This window comes from Vipera ursinii, assembly GCF_947247035.1.
Source record: "Vipera ursinii genome assembly, chromosome: 3".
NCBI lineage: Eukaryota > Metazoa > Chordata > Lepidosauria > Squamata > Viperidae > Vipera > Vipera ursinii.
This window is the reverse complement of record NC_139516.1, coordinates 113,131,057-113,148,748: the sequence shown is the minus strand read 5'-3', so window position 1 is coordinate 113,148,748 and position 17,692 is coordinate 113,131,057. Positions and strand designations below refer to the sequence as shown.

The following is a 17,692-nucleotide window of genomic DNA, read 5'->3' as shown; positions in this document are numbered from 1 at the left end:
AATATCTTGAACAGACAATGAATCTTTTGTTACTAATTTAGCATTACAATACTTTTTTACTCCTCAGGATAGACACTTATAGATTTTCTGCTTAATGAATATGGCTGGCTTCGGATATTTTGCATGGGTGCTTTCTCTTCTCAGCTTCAGGCAACAAAATGTTTCAGATAGAAAATAAATTTGTTAAGTGGGCTGCATTATATTTTATTCTGTTTGTGTTATTTAACTTCTACTTTGAATGGTTACTCTTTTTGTATTCTTAGCATATCAAACTTTAAATTAGCTACAGTATTAGCAAGCAACAATAATATCTTAATGAGACTTCCGGTTTGACGTCTCCAAAGTCCCCAGCTTGACATACCAACAAGAAAATGTTGATGAATTTCAGAAAGAAATTCTATGTTAAAATCAATACAAGAGACAATTGCCTTAGTTCATGATGAGACTAAAAATAACACAAAGGAGATAAAAGAATAATTCTTTAATCTAAATCTACAAACTCAGAAAAGACTACAAAGAAGGAACTAGCAACCCAGAAAATCAGAGGAAGCAGATCCAAAGATGGAGGACCTAAAGAAAGGAACTAACAGACAGACTCAGCTAAATGAAGAATTAGAAGACGTACCGATAATATCGGAAATGGAAAAGATTTCTTACCTGTCAAGATCTCAGAACACACTTGAGGATAAGAAAGAAGAGCTGATTGAATGGAAGATAGAGCTGTTAGGAGAATTGTGGGAAATTGGAGAAGGATGGAGGCTGTTTAATGAATATCAATAGGCTGGTCCTTCCAAAAATACTTTAATCAAATTGTCTTTCTTATTCCAAACAATATACACAAAAATAGAGGAAGAATTACTTGATGATTCAAATGCATTGACTTGGAAAGTTAGTTGGCAAAGGAAGAAAGCTAGAGTAAGACTGAAGAAAATAGAGGCGTTGACCCATTAGATGGGATGTTATACTATTAATCAGATGTTTGAACATGGCTGAGAATAGATAATTGTTAGAAATAGAAGTATTATAACTAAAAAGGATTTGTAACTAGAATATTATATTTTGGTATAAGAAGGGAAATATGAAAATGCTAAGAGGGTTTGAATAAAGAAAGCTTTTGGTTACCAAAATATAACTTATTATGAGAAATTATAAGCAATAGAGACATTTTGAACACTGATGGGAGATTAAAATTTTAAAAAGCAGGAAAAACAGGATATTAATTGAATAAATGAATATTAAGTGCAAATGCAATTAAGATATATTTTGGTTAGAAAAGATATTTTAAACCAACATTATTGATATTAGGAAAATGTAACAAAGATATTGATATTCAATTGTATATTTATTAATAACAATAAGAATTGTATTTGCCTAGTGTGGGAAAATGTGTACTATCGGAAGAGAGGAAGCATTGGATGGTGTAATATTGGGCTTAGATTGAAGAAGTTAATATGTACCACTGATTTACTAATGGACCCAGACGACACATTGTTTATTAAGTACTTATGATTGTAAAACTAGAAAATTAATAAAATATTTATAAAAAATGGATTAATGGAGTCAGACCAATAGATATTTTTGTTCATTAGTTTTTTTTCATTCTTATACAGGAAAAAAATGAACACTCAATTTAGTATTTAGAGTTGCTTAGGCTAAATTATGTTTTTTGTCATTTATATTTAGTGTGAAGGGAAAAGCAGTACAAATACTGGAGATCCAATCTATGAAGTCTTGAATCTACATTGCAATTCTGAAAAAGAGGAAGAAGCCATTAGTCCACTAAGCTTTGCTGATCAAATTTCTTTGCAAGAGGATGATGCTGAAGAGGGTGAGAGTAAAATGGACTTTTGCAATTCCTGTATAGGCAACACTGTATTCAATAGTCTCTTCAGAACTGTTTGCTATGAACATATTCTTCCCCTTATGAGCCTTGAATCTTGAGAAACTATTTTTGATGAAAGGCAGATGTACATCAACTTCTAGTTGAAACATCTGTACTATACCTTTGCAAAGCTTTCATGAGTGATATAAATTCCTCATTCTTCTGAGTCAAAGGCTCATCCAGCAGATTGGCAGTTTCAAGAGTTTTCAGTCATGAACCATCTAAGCCTGAGGTAGCAGATAATCGGCCAGAACAGATACAAAAGGAGGCGGGTGACCAGAGTCTGGGCCTGCCTGGTGTATTGGCAGCTTGGAAAACTAAGCAAGGTGATCTGCTTGGTTCTTCAAGGGACAAAGACTCAAGCCTCTGTAATTGAACCATGTCTGCATCTGACCTATTTAAGAAAATTGCCAGTGGCAGCCCTTCTGTTGAACACAACTATCCAACATTTGATCTGTGTTGCTGCATTCTTTGCTACCTGAACTATTCCTTTAATTTGGATTATTCAAATTAATTTGTATGCTTTGCCCCAAAAGCCCAGTGGAAAAAGCATGACAGTAGGGAAGGGGCCATCCTAACCCTGCAAACAAACTGTTTCATAGCAAAAGAGAAAGATGCAATAAGGATAGGAAAATCGGGAGAACACTTTGCTCCTTTATTGCTTTCTTTTTATTCTTTTGCCTCAGTTTATTGAGGAGCTGTCTGAGAGTAGAGAGAGTATCCTCAGGACATGGATGCTGAAGTCTCAATCTAGCATCTGGGGGACTACTCCCATTTGGGAATGAAGTCAAGCTTCATTGAAGATGCTGCTGAGCAGTAGGATGGGCAATATACCGTCAGCATACCCAGCTTATTCCTAACTCCCACCTTCAAATAAAGTATATATTGTGATATTGACCAATATTGTTGCTCCTGATCTCTCTTGCAGGAAGTGATAATGAACTCTCAAGTGGTACGGGTGATGTATCGAAAGATTGTCCAGAGAAGATACTGTATTCTTGGGGAGAGTTGTTGGGACGATGGTAAGAGTTAATGAGAATTTTTTTTAAACTACCTTTTAAAAGAGACTTTCAGAACTGCAGAGTAGGAAAATATTAATAAGCTTTCTTTTAGAAGTATTTAACTCAGCTATGCAGAATTTCAGTCCCAGTGTTAAAAGCTGTTTGTGGAATCCCTCCTATTTTTACCAAACTCTTAATTTCAAAAGACGTAAAAGGAAAATTATCATACCAATAGAGGGTAATCTTATTAACTATTTAATGAAATAGTATGCAATTAAAATATAAATTAAATTACTTTGTTCTGGCCTTGCCTTTCGGGGGAGTATAATCCAGTTTTGTGTTGTGGTTAAGGCATCAAGCTATAAACTGGGAGATCTGCCTTAGGCATGAAACCAGCTGGGTAACCTTGAGCCGATCATTCTCTTTCAGTCCTAGGAAGGAGGAAATGGCAAATCACAAAAATTGTGCCAAGAAAACTGCAGGGACTGAGAAATGGGCATGACTTAATGGAAGAAAAAAATATCTAAAAGAGCTATACCAGGGGTCGGCAACCTGAATGGGTCAAAGAGCCACTCGGAACCAGTTCTTTCACAAAAGCAAAAAAAATGGGAGCCATAAAAAGCATGCGCACATGCGCGCATGCTCATGCATGCGTAGAACAGGGGACTTAATTGAAGAGTGAAAGAAGCAAAGATTGGGAACCACCGCGTTTGCCGTCTTTGGCGGCAGGAGCAGTGGTGTGTCCGGGCAGCACCGCCTGCCTGCCAGGCAGTAACAACAGGAAGGTGGCAGTGGCAGCGGCGGCTACAGTTGGGGCGGCCTAGTGCCCTTATCGAGAGACACTGCAGGTGCTCCAGGCCTGGTGTGGGAGCATCCACGCTTGCCGTCTTTAGTAGCTGTGGCAGCAGGAGTAGCGGTGTGTCCGGGCAGCACCGCCGAGGGGATGATTAAGGAAAGCGAGGGCTTGCCGTCTTTGGCGGCTATGGCGGTAGGAGCAGCGGTGTGTCTGGGCAGCACCGCCTGGTAGTTGGAGGGGCAGGAGCTGCCGGTGCATCACCCATGCCTGCTTGCCGAGTACTGCCTGCCGGGCACAGCGAGGGCACTAGGCCACCCCAACAGCATCCGCCGCTGCCTTCCTGTTGCTGCTCCTGCCGCCATAGCTGCCAAAGACGGCAAGCCCTCGCTTTCCTTAATCATCCCCTCCCCTTCCAACTTTTCCAACGAACAGCTCCCCGCCACAGCCTAAAAACAAGCTCCACGCCTAGGTTCTGGCACTTCAACATTTCCGAACAACCCCCCCCCACACACACACTTTGCCCTACGCCAGCTACTTTCCATGCTAGGAAGGCGAAGCCCGCCAGCTCCAGGGCTGGCCTTTCCAGAGAAAGCTGCACGCGGTCGAACTGTCGGGTGAGACATCCCTCCCCACCCCCTTCAGACGGGTGTAAGCTGGGGGAAGCTGATTCAACCTGGGACTTGACGGGAGACCGGACTCGTCACTCTGCCTTCTGGGCTGGGAGGGCGAGGACTCTGAGGAGAGGCTTCAGACTGCGAAGCTCAGCCAAGGAAAGGCGTGGACGCAAGAAGAGCCCTTCGTCCTGGACCATGTGTCACACTTGCCCAGCCGGCATCAGCTTACCTATCTCTTGCGCCTCGGCTCCTGGCTCCGCCAGTCCTGCACAAACTCCCGGGCTGAGTGGGAACTGCATGGCACAGCCCTGCCCCTGCTTCCATCCCTCCCGGCTTGCCTAGCCCAGCGTCCGCTGCAGGAGAAGTCAATGGCAGGCGCGGCCTCCCTTGGTGGCAGCGGGCGGGCGCTTCTCGCCTCCCTGTCCAGTTTACTTCGCGAGGAGGAGGCAGGTGGGACTGGTAGCCACCGCGCTTGCCATCTCTGGCAGCTGTGGAGGCAGGAGCAGCGGTATGTCCAGGCAAAGTAAACAAAATTTTGGTGGCATCCCGGAGCTGGCCCAGTCTTGGCTGTTGGGCCACGGTCCGTTCATTGGGCAGCCCGGCTTCCTGGTGGCACGTCCCACAGGGGAGGTCTGGTAGGGAGGCGGCGGTCCAGTGTTGTTTACTTCCCTCCTGTGTGTGTGTGTCCAACCCATGGGGAACAGTTGGTAGAGGTGGCGGCAGTTCGGTGTTTGCGTCTCTTTGTGTGTCGAGCCCCGTGGGCCAAACACACACATAGGAGGGGTGAAATGCCAGACTACCACCTCCCTACCAGCTATTCCCCACAGGTCCCCCCACACAAATGGGGAAACGCCAGACTGCCGCCTCCCTACCTGCTGTTCCCTGCAGGTCCGACACACACACACACACAAACGGGGGGGGGGAACACCAGACTGCCACCTCCCTACCAGTCGTTCCCCGCAGGTCTGACACACAAACGAAAGGGGGAAAAAAGGCCGGAGTGCCGCCTCCCTACCAGCCGTTCCCTGCAGGTCACACACACACACACACACACACACGGGGGAAAGCTGGACTGCCGCCTCGCTAGCTGCTGTTCCAAGCAGGTCTGACATACACACACACAAACGGGGGAACACCGGAGTGCTACCTCCCTACCAGCTGTTCCCTGCGGGTCCAACACACACACACACACACACACACACACACACACACACAGAGAGAGAGAGAGAGAGAGAGAGAGAGAAGGGGGAAAAGAAGGAGGGGGTCTGGCAGCACCCGAAACTCCAGACGCTGCTCAGAAACACCACCACCACACCTGCACGCCCCATCTGACAGACCTGCTCACCTTTCCAGCAGTCCTCCCGTCTCTTCCTCCGCTGCCGCCATGTGCAGTCCAAAGAAGAAGAGGTTTGTGGGCAGTCCCACAAACCAAGGAACTTCAACCAATCAATTCAAACTTCACAAGTTTTTTTTTTCATGAGAAGTTTGAATTGATTGGTTGAACTTTTTTAGTCCCACTTTTTTTTGGGGGGGGGACTGCACATGGTGGAGAACTGGGAGCCGCAGGAGACGGTTGAAAGAGCCGCATGTGGCTCCGGAGCCATGGGTTGCCGACCCGTGAGCTATACAATTGTCTGAAGTCTTATGTAAAATAAATGAAAGTAGATAAATGCTGGATTATAAATTGTATGCAAGTTACATGCTTTTTTATTTTTTTGTATTTTTAGTAAGTTAGATTTCATTCCAAAGAAAACCATTTGCTATTGATATAGTCGGAGCAGTCACTGGTCAGATTATTCTGTGTTAGCCACAGAGTTGCCTGCAGCCAGTCTTCCCTTCAGTGGGTCTTCCTCAGGTGTCTAATGGACCCTGTTGAGTTTCACAGGAAACTTTTACTTTTTCTGCCATTCTTAGGCACAATTCAACCAAGTCCTTGTCACTACCTAGAATGAAGGGACAACCATGGCTTTGAGTTGGATCACAGGTGCAGCTGGAGAACTTCCTTGTTTTCTGAGAAATTCGAGGAGATGAAACAACAGAAAAGATGTTTAAAATGGCGCTGGAGAAAGCAATATTGAATCTAATTAAGCATGGATAAGAGCCTTTCTTAAGGGTGACCTTGTGGAAATAAAAGCAGCAAAATGTAATCGTTTTTCCACTGTCATGGTGTCCACAGATAAATTGTCCCACAGTGTTGTTTAGGGTAATTCCCATCTTCAATTTTTAGACTTGCAGCTCCAGAAGGACCTGGGGAAATGAATCCCTTGGGTTTCAGGCTGGGATATAGCATTGAGATGGTATGGATTATACTTAAATATAACCTTAGCAAGATCAAAATGGTGGTAAAGTATCCATTTTAATCCTCCATATTTTCTTACTAGTTTCAATATCACGTATAGAAACATGAGAAACAGAAAAAAATTGAACTGGAAAACTTTTTATTTTATCTAGGCATAATAATCTGGACATGCGACCAAAAGGTCTATCTTCATTGGTGAAAAGGGGTGTACCAGAGGCTTTGAGAGCTGAAGTGTGGCAGTTACTAGCGGGATGTCATGATAATCAGGCGATGTTGGATAAATATAGAATTCTTATCACAAAGGTCAGTGTCTATTTTCTTTAGTACAATGTGGCTATACATTGATTTTGTTTTTCAAATAAAATAGGTTAAAATTATAGTAGGCATAGTTTGGTATCTGCTGTGACCTTTCAGTGAGGAACGGTGCTTCTCTGAATGTATTTTTGAAGTTCCATGATTTCGTAATCTTTTTACTTTGCTTTTGAAGTACTGTATTATGTTACAGAATGTATTTAGTTTTATGAGTGCAAACCAGTGGTGGGATTTAAATATGTGAACAACTGTTCTCTGTGTGGTTGCTCTTCCAGGAAATCCGTTCTGGGCCTTGGCAACAAAAAATTAGCTACCGGTTCTGCCGAATTGTTGCGAACTGGCCGAATATCACCTCTGGTGCAAATCTATACTATATACTATACTAGATACCAAATATTTCATTTTTCTATAGTTTTAAATACTGCACATTGTTTAAGAGAAGGGTGGTTATAACCAGGAGTGGGATATGACCTCTATAACTCTACATTGCATAAGATCCAGTTATTTGAGAGATCACCATTTCAGTACTGTCTGCCTGGCCCGTTTGGACCGATAGGATGGCTGTATTTTGAGTCCCTCATTTTTCAAGATGGATGCCTTCTCGTTGTGGTTCTTGTCCTTTGAAATGGGCTTCCTCCTGAAATCTGGATGGCTCCCTTCTCAATGGCATTCTGGAGGCCTTAAATACCTGCCTTTCCTTCTCCTAGGCTTGGGCTAGAATGGATGGAGTTCTGGCTAATGTATGATTTCTGCTTTATGTGTTGTCTGGATTTGCCATCAGTTTACTGGTTCATGTAGAATGATTGTTATTTTTATATTATATTGTGAGCCACCCAGAAGCAGTCTGCAGCCTGGTGATGCATGAATTAATGAGTGAGTGAGTGAGTGAGTGAGTAGATCAGACATGTCAAACACAAGGCCCGGGGGCCAGATCCGGCCTGCGAAGTGGTTTCATGCGGCCCGTGAAGCCATCCTGAAAACAGTGAGGGAACGGCCCCCACTGCCTTGGCCCTGGCCCAGAGACCCTCCTCCTGCCAGGGACCCTCAGATCTGTCCCACTCCTGCCCAGGCCCCCATAGGCACCCTTGATGTGAACAATGTAGAGCTGGCCATGCCCACCCAGTAGGCCATACGCACTTTAGCCATGCCCACCCAGTAGGCCACGCCCACCCAGGCCATACCCACCCGGCCCCCTGAGGGCAACCACAATGCTGATGCGGCCCTCAATGAAATTGAGTTTGACACCCCTGGAGTAGATGGATGGATGGATGAATATCTTGTTTTAGAACTCTAATGTAGTTTGATTCATCTTACTTGTGTGGCGAGCAGAGTACGTAACACTAGAATGAAGCTTAGAATGTAACAGAAAGAACTTCAAGAATTCCATAGTGATTCAATTAAAATAACCATTTTATTTACTTGTTTAGTGCTTTAATGTTATGTAATCTTCAAGACTTATGTAAGAATTCTGCTATCCAGAAGATTTTATAAAAAATATAATCTGGGCTTTTTAAACTTGAGTTATAGATAGTACATTTGAGGGTGGCTGACATTTAGTTCTACTTTTGGTTTCTTTTAACTTTACAGTTGCTGTAACAACATCCTACCTTACTTTCTTTTAGTAAGCCAGTTTCCATAACAATAACATTCAGTTTATGAATGTGTCTTCATTCTTATCTTACTAAAAACACAACAACTTCCCATTGGATTTTGTGGGTGTTTAAATATTAAGTCTTCAACTGAACATTGTAAATTAAACTTACTTAAATTTCACTGAAATGAATGAATTTTTCATTTATAACATAATTGTATCAGTTACAAACTGGCATGTGAACACTGATGAATATGTTCAGAAGGATTATATAATAGAAATAGGTAAAGGTAAAGGTTCCCCCGCACATGCATGCTAGTCGTTTCCGACTCTAGGGGTCGGTGCTCATCTCCGTTTCAAAGCCGAAGAGCCAGCGTTTGTCCGAGGACGTCTCCGTGGTCATGTGGCCGGCATGACTAGACACCAAAGGCGCACGGAACGCTGTTACCTTCCCACTGCAGTGGTCCCTATTTTTCTACTTGCATTTTTACGTGCTTTCGAACTGCTAGGTTGGCAGAAGCTGGGACGAGTAACAGGCGCTCACTCTGCTACACGGCACTCAGGATTCGACCCACCAAACTGCCGACCTTCAGATCGACAAGCTCAGCGTCCTAACCCACTGAGCCACCGCGTCCCTTATAATAGAAATAGAATTGTTATATAATAGTAAGATAGAATTCTAATTATTTTGTCTTTTTTGCAACTAACCTGCCATGTGCTCAGTCAGGTCTTCCTTGTTGTCTCTACCATGAAGATCAGTTGAACAAGCCAGGAAACCCCATTTATGATCTGCTTAATATTTGACTTGATGATGATGTTATCCCTTCAGTCGTGTCTGACTCTTGGCTATTCTATGGGCTGGGTCTCTCCACATCTTCTGATCTTGCACTTGTTTTTTTTGAGTTTTTCTATGCCAAGGTCGGTAAAATGAGGACCCAGAGTGTTGGGGACAATATGCTGACTCTGTAAACCGCCTAGAGAGGGCTGTAAAGCACTGTGAAGCAGTATATAAGTGCTATTACTATCACCATATATTCTAGTTTGTCAGTACCAGTATCCTTGGACTGCATTATCCAGAATTGAGACATATTTTTCATCCATGGTCTGATGAATACAAGCTGAGTGATAGAGTTTCTTTATATAAAGTGGACACTTTTTCAATGAAGCCATAAAATATGTCCTACAATTTATTAGGTGGAAGTAGTCTATGTGACATATGTATAGATTTAATATCTTTATTTTCATTAGAGGATATATTGCATATATATTTTACATAACATCCTAGAACTGAAATGGTTGCAATTTCTGTCCCTTTCCCCCCCCCCCCATTTAAGATGATAGCTTACTGGACCCTGAAAGTGGAAGGACTTTTATTGTGCCATATTGAACCCTGCTTCCTACTAGGAATTCAGAGCCAGCATCTGGCAATTACTGTCTACAGATAAGAACCCAGATTTTCTGGCTTTTTTCTGAGTTTCTGTGCTTTGAAACACAGAAGATTGTAGTTCATGAGGTAGAATGTGAACATATTTTTGACATTTGTTCTATTCAGTCTTTTTCTTCCCAGCTCTGTTCTTTGTACACAATTCAAAGCTGCTCAAGATCCAGCCGGGTTAGAAATGTGCCATTGATTTCCTCCCCTTCCACTGCCACATCATTGCATCTTTCCTGCTGTTCCTGTAATAAAAACCCTCCTCCCTTCAGCTTTGAAACTAATTTCTAACAAATTGCAACCATCCTTGCCTCTTTTTAAATTTTCTAAATTTTTAATTCTTATGTTCGGTTTTTATATTTTAACATTTTACTGTACACCTTCAACCCCCCCCCCCAGGAAAATAGGTGGTCAAAAATGTAAAAAATAAATAAATGCATAAAATAACAAATAGTATATAAAATGGCTAATATACAGTAGAATCTATTAGTAGAATAGAATTTATTAAATATTACAAATCTAGCTATATTATCCTGGGCTGTTTGGTGACCTGAAATATTTAAAAAACACTGTTGGGAACTGTAGAACTCTGTTGGTCAATATGGAGTAAATATGAGCATTGTGTACTTTATCTTGAGAATAACAAAAGAATGGAAAAACATTTCACATGCAAGTTCTCCCCAGAAAAAAATTAATATATTCTCTGACTAGTCAAACATAAAGATTTTCATCAGGTTCATTTTAAGTAATATGGGTACTTCTTGAATGTTTTCTGCTATTATTTCTCTATTTTTTTAGAATATTCATGATGTCCATCATAATTACATTATTAATTATTATAGTAACATGGCATATATGATTGGCTTAATTCATTTTCTTTTGCAATTAGTAGCTGCACTTTATGTATGCTGATCTTGTACTATGTAGTGCCTGCTCACCCACCTGACTCTGCTTTTAGCTGCCTGTGTGCCCTCCTGTCCCTGGTGGCAACCACCTCAGGCCCAGCTGTGCCTGTATTGTGCTACTTCAGCCAATTCTACATCCTCCAGCCACTGGCAACAGCCACTCCTGGCCTGGCTGCTTTTTCTGGACTGCAATGGCTGCTTGCACACCTGCCACACTCCAGAACACCTATCCCCACATTTGGCCATGCTGTGCCACAGCAGCCATTTACTTACCTGCCTGCCAGCCTGCTTAGAAACTGCCTGGAAGTCACAATTTCCTGCTGCCTTCCTCATTGAGTTTGCTTATTGGAAGTTGACAGATAGTTGCACGGAAGTCCTCACTGAACATTTCATGATGTTTGGTTAACCACAGGAGTGAGAATTACCAGGATTCCCACAGCTAAGTGATGTGGTCACGTGATGTCATGCTTTACGACAGCATTGCTAAGTGACAGAAATGCTGGTCCTGATTATCATCGTTAACCGAGTATTACCTGTACAGCTTTATATTTGCTGAATACCTCCCACAAAAGACTTTATGGGGTGGTGTTCCCTGCTCAACGCTCTTAGAGGGATGATATAATGAAACTACCCTCTCAGACTGTTTATATCTCTATGATGACTGATCATGTCCTTTTCTACCATCAGTATTATAGAGATATTTGTACAGTGCTTATTTTTCTACTTTTGACAGAAATGCAGTTGCTAAAATCAATTTGTACTTTTTTCTTCTAGGGTTTCTTTATAACGAATTATATTGGAAAGTTTGTGTAGCAGTGTGAATGATCCATCAGGAATTGTAGATATACATTTCCCACAGTATGATATCAAATCAAATGCAGATTTAAAATAGATGAAACTGCATGAGCTAGGTTTAGTCTCATGTATTTCTCTACTAAATATTGTAAAACAAATGCATGATGAATGGGAGAATAATAAATCCATACTAGATAGACAACTGTTATTATTCATATATAAGTTGCATGACTCCTCACATCCTGAACATAAACTATTTCAACTTCTTCCCTGAAGACGACACTATAGGGCATTGCACACCAGAACGACTAGACATAAAGACAGCTTTTCCCCCATGCCCTCACTCTGCTTAACAACTAATTCTTACAGCACTGTCAAAATACTTAGTTAGTAAAGCTGTATTACTATGATACTCCTCATCTTTCCTATTACCTATCCTTATCTTCTTATGACTATAACTTTGCTGCTTCTATCTTACAATTTATATTTTTTTGTACCCTAGTATGATTTATGTTGTTTGCTTATCTGGTATTCTAGGACTATCACTAAGTGTTGCATCTTATGATTTATGATGAAGTGTATTTACGATGAATGTATTTTCATGTTGTATATGATCATGACAGTTTATGATGAATGTATTTTCATGTTGTATATGATCATGAATATCACTATTATTTGTATGTACACTGAGAGCTTATGCACCAGAAACAAATTCCTTGTGTGTCCAACCACGCTTGGCCAATAAAGATTTCTATGTAAAATTTCAGTTTAATTCACAAGGCATCTTGCAGAAACGATCCCTTTAGTGTGAGGAGTGAGACGGGTTGAATTCTCTATCATTATTTAATGTTTATATAAATTCCCTGGTGGTCTACCAGAACACTCCTGATTTTCCCCCACTAAAATTAGCACACAGATATGTCTCCATGTTACTTTATGCAGATGATGCAGTCCTTCTGTCCCAGACTCCCATTAGGTTAAAATGTGAATTAAGATAATTTCCCATTCATGTCACAGGTGATGAATTAACAAGTTATGAAAAGACAAAAATGTTGGTATTTGCTAAGTGTCCAGAACCCATAGATGGTAATTAAATGGACATAAAACTGAACAAGCTAAAATTTTCAGATACCTCAGAATTACCTCCTGGGTCTCAGGGAGGAGAAATGCACATATGAATTATGTAGTCCAGAATGCTGAAAAATCAGTCTCGCAATTTATTTAATTTTTTTCAGAAGAAGAGATGTCTTGTTTAATCTAGCCTTCCTAAAGTTATTTATAGCTAAAGCATGTAAATAACTTGTATGGTGCATAACATGGCCCAGGTGACAACTATTCAAAATCAGAAATTGTGCAATCCAAATTAAGAAATGTGCTCTAGATATAATCCTGTCTCTCTAATATTGCTCTCCACTGTGAAACAGACAATGAAGATCAAATTGAAAATCTAGCTAATCTTCTTTATGTATTGACTGAATCGAACTTTTTCCTCATAGGATTGATCCCCCCTCATAAGATTAGTATCAAGACTGATTTGCACTTTCACCTATATTCCGCAGCTTGACAAAGAAAAGGGAGGAGGTGGGATGGAATGCAAGGGTGGGGGCAATTGGGAAAATTAACTATGCTAGTGCTTGCACAGGAAACCCAGAGCTTTGTCTGTGCCAATATGGGTTATTCAGTAAAGTTTATTGATAAAATAATGCCTCAGGAGTTTCTTTTTCTGGATCCTCCAACTGGACAGTTGATAATTAGAAGATAATTTTAATGAGGTATCTTTTAGACCAGCGGTCCCCCATCTCTGAGCTGCAGCCGACTAGTGGGCCATGAGCTGTTTGCAACTGGGCCATAGAAATGGGAGAGTGCGCCCACTTGTGCAAGCAATGGGTGAGGGCGTGCACACACACTCCATTTGTATGCACGCCACTCATGCAAGTGGATCTGTGTGTGCGTGCACGCACGCTTGCTGGATGCATGCATGGGGAACCATCACTTTTCCTCCCCCCGCTGGTCCAGAAAGCCAGAAAGGTTGGGGAATTCTGTTCTAGACAAATTGTACAGGTAATCCTGGAACTATACCGGCTGTTTAATGATCATTAGAAGTTACAACACATTTCAAAAAAGTTATGACCCGTCCTTGAAATTACAACTTCCACCCCATCACATAACTACTTTTATGTCTGGTTATAGCATTTCACGGTCATGTGACTGGTGTTTTTTTGTGGTTTCTGTCAAAAAACAATCTTAAAATTGAGTGCAGTCATGTGGCGCCTCAAATTATAACTCTAATGACTTCTGATCAAAATTCTGGGCTTCATTGTGATTGTAAGTCAAGGACTATCTGTACTTTCATGGCTTTTTACAGGATTCTTCCCTCCCTTGGGATATGAATAAGCCAAGAGAATTCTGACACAACATGTTCTGGACATGGAAATCAACAAGACCAGCCTCTCCTACCCAGGAACGTTTTTTCTGATCTTATATTTTCAGATTGGCAAGATACTTAGATTGGATCACAATATTTCAGTTGAGAAGAGCATTAATAATTAATCAATTTAATGTTCTGCCTTCATCTATTCCATATGGTGCCTGGCTATGGCTATGTAATACAGGTGCTGAAAAATCTATTGCCCACATTTTATTATTTTTATATGGGAATTGCAGTCTCTTACACTATTTTCCTTAAAGTATCCCAAGTCATTTTGATATCTTCTATAATACAAACTCTTTTTTTGCCTCCCTGGATATTGCCAAATTCTATTATACTGCCAGTAAGATAGGATCCAAGTTTACTAATCCTGACATTTGTCAGTATAGTACAACTGCGGTTAAATCTTGAATAATTCTGAATAGACATACACAAAATATTGTATTTTTGCCTACTTGTCTCTTAAAATTTCAGTTTAATGTCCCTAATGTTGAGTACTTAGGACAAATAACAGTTTCAAATAACAATTGTTTCCTAATATTAGAGATTATTGATTGCTATAACAATAGTGGTAACATTCTTTTCTATTTCTTTAGCTTGTGTTTTATATCTGACCTTTCTTCTTTTATTTTTATGTTGATTGTTTTGTTTTATACTGGTCTTTAAACAAAATTAACTTTGAACTTGATACTAATTTCTCAGTTGGCGTGTACTGTAGGTAGTACTAATGTTGGCCATTGAGTATAATAACATTTTGTTGCAATAGCCTTGATTCTGCAGAAGTACACAGTAATGATTAATACAGGCTAGTAGTAATTTGGCTTCTTTCTGAGTAGTTGAGTAAAAATTCTCTGAGATAGAGTATTTGTAGCCAACAGTCTGGAACTTCTCTTATGTGTCTATGGGTCTTTTTTCCAGTCCTTTAGTTGTATTTCTAGCAGCACATAATTCCTTCATGTTTGGTAGGGAAGCTGTTTTATCTTTTTGGCATGCCAGTTTTGCTTCTGACTTCCCAGGAATTGAGAGATTGTATTGTTCACTTTGACTGGCTTAAGAAGCCCTGCCAAAGTTAGATGTTGCTTCACCCTTAGTTGGTTCTATGCTTAGCGTTATACTGTAACACTTTTCCTAAATGGAACAGTTGTCGGACACTGTAGAAAGATGTTTAAATAAGTTATTAATTGTACTGCATCTCCAACATTAGCCTTTTTATATAAATGCAGTGATGTCATTATTTGTTGAAAAAGATATAATCTATAATCTAAAATCTGCCCGTTCTCTAGACTTATGCATAGTGAGGATTTCTGAAGGGTGCAAAAGACATTTTTCATTTCTGGCATCAAGTTTAATTAAATATGTGTTGCTAAACAACTTTTATTCCTGAGTTGTTGTAGTTGAATTACAGTAGTTGGTAATACCGCTATCTGTCAAAATACCCTGAAATATTGCAATATGTCAAATATATATGGTGGGATGATGTTTTCAGTCTACAGACCCTAAACATTAAATATTATTTCAGGATGCTAGCACAAGGGGAAAAATGTAAAATCAAATTTTATGCTTTGTTAACTGAGTTTCTTTCAAACTTACTGACTATAAAATAAAGCTACACATTTCATAAATTTAACTAGCTTAAAATAAATCTTAAACTTATAAAAATAATACTGTGTGATAAAAAGACAGATAGCTGAGGCTATACTCTTTGCAAGCAAAATCAACAAACATTGAAATGCCAGTGGAAAAACACTTTATAGCACATTTTCCAGACCACAAAAGTGTTCTTTTAAGTGGGGCATATCTCCCCTGGAACATCTCTGTTCTAGACCAAAGAATTTTATGTAAATACCGTATTTGAAGTTTCTTGTCTAGGGTAGAAGATAGATGAGAATTATTTATTTATTTATTTATTTATTTATTTATTATATTTATATACCGCCCTTTCCCGAAGGACTCAGGGTGGTTTACAAGGTGATTAAAATAAAAAATACAAAAGTTAAAAACAATTAAAAACTTATATCAATCCCTGAACAAATAAAAACCCCAGTTAAAATTAAAATTAAAATTCTCAGCCTGGGCCAGAGAGCTCGAAGAGCCAGGTCTTCAGGTCCCGGCAGAATGAACGGAGGTTGGGGGCAGTCCTAAGCTCCACTGGCAGCTGGTTCCAAAGGGCAGGTGCACCCACTGAGAAGGCCCTCCCCCTGGGTGTTATCCGCCGGCAATCTTTTACCGCTGGCACCCTGAGAAGACCCTCCCTGTGGGAGCGCACTGGACGAAGGGAGCTTGATGCCAGCAGCAGGTGTTCCCTCAGATATCCCGGACCCTCGCCATTTAGGGCTTTATAGGTCATCACCAGCACCTTGAATCTCACCCGGAGGGCAACCGGGAGCCAATGCAGCTCGCGGAGTAGAGGTGTTACATGGGAGTATCGGGAAACCCCCATCACAACTTGCGCGCCCGCATTCTGCACCAGCTGAAGCCTCCAAGTGGTCCTCAAGGGCAGCCCCATGTAGAGAGCGTTGCAGTAGTCTAAATGGGAGGTCACGAGCGCATGAGTGACTGTGCGTAGGGCATCTCGGTCCAGATAGGGTCGCAACTGGCGCACCAGGCGAACCTGGGCAAAAGCCCCCCTGGTCACGGCTCCTATGTGATCTTCAAAATTGAGCTGGGAGTCAAGGAGGATGCCCAAGTTGCGAGCCCTATCAACGGGGGGGTAACACTTCACCCCCCATCGTTAAAGGTGGAATGGTCTGGTTAACCCGAGATGCCGATATGCACAGCTACTCAGTCTTGGCAGGATTGAGACGAAGCCTGTTTCTCCCCATCCAGACCTGGACCGCCTCCAGGCAACGGGACATCACGGTGAGGGCATCGCTGGGTTGGTTCGGGTTGGAAAGAAAAAGTTGGGTATCATCAGCAAGGATGATGAAAATAGTAACAGTGTAATGTGAGACAAAGCCATGCAATATATAAACTTATGGGCGTGATTCAGTGTGTTGATTGTCACCTGTTATAGCATATGACCAGGCTCTTCAAGGAACCACCTGTCCCTATTGTTTCTGCCTGCCCCATTAGGTCTTTTGGGGAGGACATGCTCTGGATACCTTCAATCCAATAATACCACCCTGTTGGACCCAGAAGTCACGCCTTCTCTATGATAGCACCTGCCCTGTGGAACAGCATTCCCCACCTGGAGATTCAGATGACCCTGACCATGTTAACCTTTGATAAGGCTGTAAAGACCTGGCTTTTTCCCAGATATTTGGGCCAGATAGTTAGGTGAGCTCTGCTGTTGATGTGTTTTTTTCCGCTTTGAGACATATACTTTAGATGTCAGGGATCATGGTGTTTTAAACCAGGTATTCTGTTGGGAGTCACTGTTGTAAGATGGTTAGCCAAAATAATTGTTTAAAAATAGAAATGAAATATATGAATTGTTACTTAGGAACACAGCAATTCACTCACATTTAGCCGATTTACAAAATGCTAAATATTCCAGTAGAAGATGGTAGCAATCCAATAATGTCAGACAATGCAGTTATTTAACACCAGAACATTTTCTTTCAAGAAAACAAACAACTCCTGCATTTGGTATAATTTTAGGATCTTTAATGATGCAATTACTAGGCTATTACACTGA

The 17,692-nt window shown here is 41.1% G+C and overlaps 1 protein-coding gene across 3 annotated transcripts in view; it reads left to right on the top strand.

The window, feature by feature from the left end:
* Positions 1-17,692, top strand: part of RABGAP1L (RAB GTPase activating protein 1 like) — a gene marked incomplete at its 5' end in the record, with an annotated part of 182,714 nt that overhangs the window by 37,433 nt on the left and 127,589 nt on the right. For all 3 annotated transcript variants that reach the window (XM_083359445.1, XM_083359446.1, XM_083359447.1), the window contains 3 exons: positions 1,684-1,828; positions 2,811-2,904; positions 6,745-6,895. In XM_083359445.1, the coding sequence (XP_083215571.1) occupies positions 1,684-1,828; positions 2,811-2,904; positions 6,745-6,895 (390 nt within the window). The remainder of the gene's footprint in view (positions 1-1,683; positions 1,829-2,810; positions 2,905-6,744; positions 6,896-17,692) is intronic.